The sequence below is a fragment of the Mugil cephalus genome, chromosome 19 (genome assembly GCF_022458985.1).
Source record: "Mugil cephalus isolate CIBA_MC_2020 chromosome 19, CIBA_Mcephalus_1.1, whole genome shotgun sequence".
Taxonomy (NCBI): domain Eukaryota; kingdom Metazoa; phylum Chordata; class Actinopteri; order Mugiliformes; family Mugilidae; genus Mugil; species Mugil cephalus.
The window spans coordinates 2,614,167-2,622,309 of record NC_061788.1 but is presented as its reverse complement, the minus strand read 5'-3'; the positions used below and the strand labels follow the sequence as shown (position 1 = coordinate 2,622,309).

The window sequence follows — 8,143 nt, the reverse complement described above, 5'->3', positions numbered from 1 at the left end:
TTCCTTTATATATATACATATATTGCTGGGATTTGCTGTAAACTGGCTAAATAAACTCCTGACTGTAATCAAATGAGTGACTAAAGAGTAGTTTCTGAATCCTGTCACAGATTGTGGATTAGATGTAGTTGGACTTCTGACCTTAAATCTTTGTTTTTCCAGTGGGACTTGGGTGTTCTTTTTGGAAAAGGTTGTTTTGCTACAAAATAAATATCATAAACTGAAATTATCTTGCAAATCACAACAGTTTTTCTCAATGAAGGATTTTTCTGCATTTTTACTGCATTTATGTAACAATCCAATTTTGCAATTGAACACCTGCAGAAGCATGTTAGTTAAACTATGCTGACGTGAGGCTCATTAGTTTTCAGAAAGAAGACCGGAAAGTTCAGAAACTATTGCTGACAAGTAAAATATCAGTTCACTCAGGAGTCATGTCATTTTATCAGGTCCTGTAGCAGCTGTTCATGATTTGTGCACAGAGAACACAGTGTTTGATTTTGTACAAAGGTGATCGTGTGTGAGAATGTTTGTGTTTGATGTTGATATTTAAACCTTCAAAATGTGGCGGCTAACTTGGGAATGATGCGTCCAGAGGAAAGAGTTCAGAGTTCAAATTGCAAAATGCAATTTTTTCTGCTTGTTGTCCTTCTTGTGTATTAATGCTTAATCTCTGTGTATTAATTTTTAAACAGTTTAATGTAGTAATCTGGGTAATTCATCACACTGTCACTGACTATAGAAGGACGGCGGAGCTCATTCTCCAACAAACTGATTCAGCTCAGCTCCCACTGTGATAATTTTTTGTTTTATTTGCTAGGTTTTTGTTTCTGCTTATTTATTTTTTAACTTGTGGTTTTCAAAAGTGTGAAACTGAGCTACTGTGACCAAGCAATTTTCCTTGTGGACAAAAAAAGTCTGTCTAAGTCATATGTTTACTTAAATGTTATAAATTTAATTTAACTTTTTACATTTTTCAATAAACTATGAAGGATTATTATTATTAAGGATCAGAGTACTACCACATTATCTGAACAAATGGTAGCATAGGAATAATTAGCTAAAAGGATGACTTACAAACATGTACATATATATATTTATATGTTTCACTTTATTGACACAGCTATAATATTGTAAATGTATGCATAAGAGCTACCCCTTTTTATTTTACATTTTATTTTACATTTTAGTAAAATAGTAAAACATTTATACTTTGTATGCTGTGTGGAATTATTACTATTTTTTTCATTATTGGCTGCAGGTACTGAAATACATTTCACTGTGCATGTGACATATAAATCTTATATAATATTATTTACAATTAAATATTAAATGAAAAAATCTAGTAACTGAATTACTAAAAAGTTGGGTAAAATTAATTAAAAAAAGAAATAATAACAAACAATTAGAAATAAATGAAATTAATTTAAAAAATAATCAAAGAGTTTTAGTAAAATAAAAAATAAAATATTGGTTGATAAAATGAAAACAATACTATTTTTACATGTTGGCGGATAAAACTGATAAAAATAAAAGTGGTGTCATACACATCGCTGCCTGAAGGGGGCGTCATGGCCGCGCCGCTTCTCTTTCATTCACACGCAAAGAAAAAACATGGCGGAGAGGAGCTGTGGAGGTTTCATCGGCTGAGGAGCTGCGGGTAGTTTATCCACTGGAGAAGGACACACAGTCACCGAGGAGGGAGGACACTGTCTGTGGGAGCGGGGTCCAGGTTAACCTCTACCCGGGTCAACTATTTTATTTGTTCCGCTCAAAAAAAAAGAAGAAAAAAAAGAAAAAAAATAGAGGAAAAAAAGAAAATGAGACGAGCGACGAGACACGAAAACAACTCGGACGTGAACGGGGTAAGTTTGCTCGTTAGGGGCGTTAAACAGCGGTTAGAGAAGCTAAAGTGGAGCACGAGTGCGAACGAGTCTCCGTGTACACGAGTATTTAATAAATACTTGTATTTATAATAAATAGTGTTTTTACGGTAAGTTATTGTGTTTACATTAGCTACAACGAGAGGCTTTTATGCTAACGTTAGCTCGTGGACGCTACATGCGGTTATTGGGGACGTTTTCTGGCGTTAGACGAGACCAAGAGACAAATATGTGCCTTTTTTTTAAGAGGGTTTTATTCTTTTAAAGTAGACACACTTTAATATTTGTGTGCTGCGCTCGGTAGTTTGTGATCCAGGAGGCCTGTCTGGTTTTAAAGGGACTGAGGGGTGGATGGGGGTGTGGATCCAGCATGGGTCCGTGCTTAGCCCCGCCCACACGGCCACTGTCAATGTATGGAGCACGAAAAGCGACAAGAAAACATGTTTTCATGATTTCACAAATAATCAATACCACAATGGGTAAAGATAACGGGCAACGAAATAACGCAATTGAACCAGTTTGTGAATTGTGTACATTTCCGCAGTCGTAACCTTATTTTAAGACAGGATTAGTCAGCACATGACTCAAGCTAGCTATGCTAACCTTCCTTTAATGTTTTCTAAATACTTTTAAACACATGTCGCCTTTTTTCACCTTTGCATTTCTTATATTAATAATGAAAAATAGCTAAAAATTAGTTAGTTGACTTGTATGATTTGTATATTTCTACACTTCTGCAGTTGTGTGTCTTTTGTTAATCAGCAGGTTGGTCGTAACCTCCTTCTAAAAGAGGATTTGTTGGCAGGTTGAGCCATAACAAAATTAAAAATAGATTAACTGTTAAAGAAAAGAACTTTAAAATAAAAATAATGAGTTGAAATATTATTAAAACATTTCCAAACTCAAAAATTGGTAATTTATAAACAAAGAACCAATTCATTACATCTTGGTTATAATAATGGTTAAAGGCGATGATAAGAAATTTCTGTGATACAGGAATCACCTAAATTTGGAGATAGTACCATATGGTTCTCAAAGAAAAGGAAAATTTTAAACCTTAAATTTACCCAGGGATCCATGGTTCACATATCTGAAAGTTATTTACATCTTTAAAAGAAGGAGATTTTGAACAAAAAATGGCAGAAATGGAGCACGTTCAAGCTCAAATCCCAGCCACAAAAATAAAGCCACTTAAAAATAAAATGTTATTATTTTTAATTTTGTGTTGTCGTTGTTTTCTGTAACTGTTACTTGACAATAGCAAATTAAAAAGGCCAATAAATGTGCGTTTAACTAGAAAACCAGCTGGAAAAGTCCTCATACACCTTAACTCACAAAGTACCAAAGATTAGTAGCTACTGCTTATTATTCATGCACTTTATCTGTATTTTGTAATTTATAATCTGCTCTCTTCCTCCAGTGTAATTTATGTTATAGTTCCTGTTTTTTGGTCACTCACCTGTACATAAGTTTCCATCTGTGATTATTGTCCATATACTATAAACCAACCTGTACCATTTACATATATACCTCTTATATACCAAACTATTTATGCCACATAAACTTACTGGTTAGATGCTAACCTGCATTTTGTTGCTCTGTACCTGAACATGTGTGATGACACTAAAGTTGAATCTAATCTAATGAGAATGTTTCTGAGTTTGACACCAGAGGGAATTTTACCTCTCAGATCTCGGGTTGTTTCCATGAACTAAACGAGGTTTTGTCTCTCAGGACATCATGTGCAGCCCCTCGCTGACCGTCTTAAGCTGCACCAAGTCCATATCAGCTGTTCACGATGAAAACGCGACCATCCGGCTGACGCAGGACGGGCGACGCTCTCCGGTGTGTTCGCTGCAGAGCGACGCTCAGAGGCAGGAGGAGGGTGAGCAAACGCACCGGCGCTTATTATTTTACATCATACATCCTCTCATTTCTGTTATCGTGGAGGAATCTGGTTCATGTTTGTCTCCGTATCCTCGCCGCTCTCTACGCCCACAGACGGTTCAGCCTGCTGGCCAGACGAACAGCTCCACTGTCCTCCCACTCCCACTCCCACTCCCGCCTGCCTCCGCCCTCCTCCCCCCGACGCCCCCATGCCCCTCAGCAACAACGTGACCCACGCTCCGCTCCACGCCAACAACAGCGGCGCCCTCCACGGCCTCCACGGCCTCCAGCGGAGAGGAGTCCGGAGCAGGAAGTCCACGCGGGGAACGTACGTCGTCCACACGTTTAAATCAGAAAACACAACAGGGGGATGTTTCTAACTCTTTTTTTTTTTTTTTACTCTCTACGACAGTTCAGGCAGAAAAAACTCCCAAAACCGAAAAGTTACAGATTTCTACCCAATAAGACGAAGCTCGAGAAAAAGCAAAACAGAGCTGAAGGTGAGAGCGTGTTTTATTATTATTATTGTTGTTGTTCTGCAACTTTTATTTTGAATAAAGGTTATTTTAAGATCATGTTTGCTCTGGTTCAAACTGGGGAGTCAGGTCCTCATATAAAGCAATTATCAAGATGCCTTAAAATGAGGAATGCATGGTTTAAAATAAGCAGAATTATCTCCTGATAGAACAGAAACTTATCAATCTGTCCCCAAAGAACCAGCAGACGTCTATAAACTACAGGTTTGTGTTGATTTAGTCTCAGTTTTTAACAGAAGAGACTGAAATAATGGTTCTGAGATCATTTACGAACAAAACATTTAGAGTTTAAACCCTTGAACTGTATAAGAAGAAGGAGAAGAATCGTTTCCTTTCATCCTCAGTTTCTAAACTCTGTTCTTTGTTCCGTTTCTCTTCCAGTGTGAACAAAAGAAGCTTTTAGACGACCTCATCTTAAACGGGATAGAGGAGGGGATGGAGGTAAAACTTCACTTCTCTGATCTGATCCGTCTCTAAGCTCCACTGATCCGTACTGAAGTATCGATACTTCCGATACCAGGTCTTCATGCTCTAAAATCTCAAATAAATCAGCAGCAGCGCCACCATGTGGTCAGGAGAACATAGCATCAGCTGGTTTAGGAAACAAGCTGTGAAGTGTTTGGTCCTGGATCTGACTTCACGTCTTTCCCTCAGGTGCAGAACATAGAAGGGAAGGGGAGGGCGGTGTTCGCCACGCGGCCTTTCCAGAAGGGCGACTACGTGGTGGAGTATCACGGAGACCTGCTGCAGATCACCGACGCCAAGAAGAGGGAGGCCGAATACGCGCAGAACCCGGCCACCGGCTGCTACATGTACTACTTCCAGTATCTGTGCAAGACGTACTGGTACGAGAAAACGCCTCCTTTTTATTTTAAAGCTTTAATCTCTGCATCAGGGACACGTTTCAGACGCTTGAATAAATGTAGATAAATTAGACCGAGAGTTAAACTAAACAACTAAAACACTTAACGTAATGCACCTATCCGGCATAACATTATGACCACTTTCCTAATATTGTGCAGGTCTTTCTGAGGGTTAGTTGGGGGCTTTGATCAGTTTGGGATCTAGTGCATTTAGATTTTACTTTTCATGTTTTTTTTTTTTGTTTTTTTAAATTGTTCTTAAAGTGTTTTTGTATCTGTGTCAGGCTGGGTCATTCCTATGGGGTGGGGGGGTGGGGGGGTCTGGTCTGGTGTAGGTGGGGGCTACATGTCTAAGTAACATCCACATGAATGAACTAAAAGTTTCCCAGCAGAAACACTGATTTATCACAACACGGTTTAAACGTCATTTACGTCTCCTGTCCGTGGTCGTAATGTTGTGGCTGATCAGCTCACGTCTGGATCTTTTTGTTTCTTCTTCTTCTTCTTCTTTTTTTTTTTTTTTGCAGCGTGGACGCCACTAAAGAGACGCACCGTAAAGGCCGCCTGATCAACCACAGCAAAACGGGGAACTGTCAGACGAAGCTCCACGACATCAACGGCGTCCCCCACCTCATCCTCGTCGCCTCGCGGGACATCGAGAAGGGGGAGGAGCTGCTGTACGACTACGGGGACCGGAGCAAAGCCTCCATCGCTGCTCACCCGTGGCTCAAATACTGACCCCCGGTGGCCGGGAGGGATAACGGGAGACGACGTTCAGTAACACTTTCTCATTAGCTCGTGTACAAAAAAAAGAAAAACTGAACTGCCTTAGAAACAGAATGAGGGAGGGAAGGGGGTCGATCGAGGTCCATCTGCGTCGTCGCCAGGTGACGCCCGTACTTTTTATTTATATGTGTTTTTTTCTGAAACATTCTGGTTGTTTTGCAGCACATTTGTTTTGTACATTTTTGTATGAGGACAATAGACCAAGGCTTTGTACGTCATGCAGGAGGGAGCGGCGCTCTGCATTTTTATACGCCTTTTTTTAATTAGTAGGTAGATACTTAGCAATACTTCTATTTATGCCCCCCCTCCCTCCCTCCCGTCCTCTCAGCCCCCCCCACTCTCCCCCAACAACAACAACTATGAGATGCAAAACCCCCTTTTTTTTAAAAAAAATCTAAACCTTTTCTGTTGTTTCAGCCGCACACACACACACGGACCCGTCGCTGTTTAGTTTATCACATCTTAGCTTGTGTTGAACTGACTCATAAGTTTAGTTTTAGTTTATTTTTTTAGCTCATATTGTATTTTTTAACATTAAAAACTCATCATGTTTTTGTTTTTTTGTGATTCTGCAGAAAACACATGAAGCTTTTGTTGCGTTTTCTCGTCCACTAAAACCTTCAGTTAGTTTCACTCTGTAAATATATTTATTTAACGCTGTTGCACAGGTGGTTTAAATGACTCGTTTTTAGGGGGAAATAATGTTTTTTCACTTCTTTTTTCTTTTTTTTTGGACGCTTCACTCGTGTCTCTATGCAAAAATATCAACTTTAAATTTAGGACGTATTAATAAAAGCCAGTGTTACATTCGACTCACGTTCTTTGGCTGAAACACACGGGGAAGAAGCAGAAAACAGGATTCACAAGATTAGATTCATTCAGTGAAAATGTTTTAATAAGACAAAAGGATAAAATTAAGACAAATTGAGGATAAATTAAAAAAAAAAAAGCAAAGAGAACATTTTAAATTCTTATAAATAAGAGCTGAAACTGAAGGTTTAAAGTTTGTATCTTAAAACCGCTGCTTCTTCTCCTAAACTTCATTTCTGACACGTGTTTTTGTTTTTTTTTCCCGATGTGTGTGTTCATGAAATGCTCTGATCACATCCTACAGTGTTTTTTTATTTTTATTTTATTTTTATTAATAATAATTAGATTTGTCCTCTTGTGATTTCAGTTCTCACACGCGTCTAAACTCAAACCTTTAATGTTGTTTACAGTGTTTTTCTATCAAACTGCTGGAAGTCTTAACACCAGTTAACTAATAAATTAGCTTTTAAAAAGGTTAAGGCTGCTGGAACTTTATATTTTCTTTTACTGTCGACAAACAAAAGGCCCAACAATGAGTTTTTAATTTCCCTCAAACTGCTGCTTTATTGTAGTTTCTTCAGCAAATGCTGCAACAAGCAGGAGGCGCAGGGACTATTTTCTGTGGCGGATTGATTCACATCTGGTGCTGTAGTGCGCGTTTAGGGGAAATGTTTTTTTTTTTTGGTCTTTTCATCGAGTTTTATTGAATAAAAGTGACCAAAAACTATCTTTAAAATACATTTCCCACCATCAGTAGCAGGTTTCTAGCAGAACGTCTCATTTTAATTTGTTGTTTTACGCAATTTTCTCTTATTTCCTGTTAAATTTATTTAAAGTTTATTTTCCATTACAATGATATTATTATTATTATGTTTTTTTTACATATCTAAGTAGTAGTTTGACAGTTTTGTTTCTCTTTCTCGCAATTCGTTGCATAAGACAGGAAACTGTTAGCCTAGCTTAGCATAAAACATAAAGACCAACCATATAAAATCACTTGAAGTCTCCTCCTCCTCCTCCTTCTCCTCCTCATCCTCCTCCTCCTTCTCCTCCTCATCCTCCTCCGGTAGCAGCAGGTGTAACATGTGTGAAATGTTTTCATATGAACCTTTTCTTAATGGTTACGTTACACTTTTTGTTTTGTTTTAAATGTGGAATTAATGCAATAAATACCTGAGGGGTGAAATAATAATAACAACCTCAGCACTCGGGCCGTTTCACGACGTGTTTGACCTCTTCCTGTTGCAACATAAATAAAGATGAAATACACAAAGTCACCGGCCTCTGATTTGTCTTTACATTCAAAGATTTAGCTCAAATAGTTTTGATTGAGTTAGAAAATCTTAGTTTACGCTGCAGAATTTTCTCACCTTTTATT

General features: G+C 38.3%; 1 protein-coding gene across 1 annotated transcript; it reads left to right on the top strand.

Moving 5' to 3' along the window:
- Nucleotides 1-1,580: 1,580 nt before the first annotated feature.
- Nucleotides 1,581-8,040, top strand: kmt5aa (lysine methyltransferase 5Aa). Its single transcript, XM_047569703.1, has 7 exons — nucleotides 1,581-1,865; nucleotides 3,618-3,768; nucleotides 3,885-4,098; nucleotides 4,183-4,270; nucleotides 4,688-4,747; nucleotides 4,961-5,151; nucleotides 5,697-8,040. The coding sequence occupies exons 1-7, from the start codon at nucleotides 1,821-1,823 to the stop codon at nucleotides 5,905-5,907; spliced, it is 960 nt and encodes a 319-aa protein (XP_047425659.1). The 5' UTR covers nucleotides 1,581-1,820; the 3' UTR covers nucleotides 5,908-8,040.
- The last annotated feature ends 103 nt before the right edge of the window (nucleotides 8,041-8,143 follow it).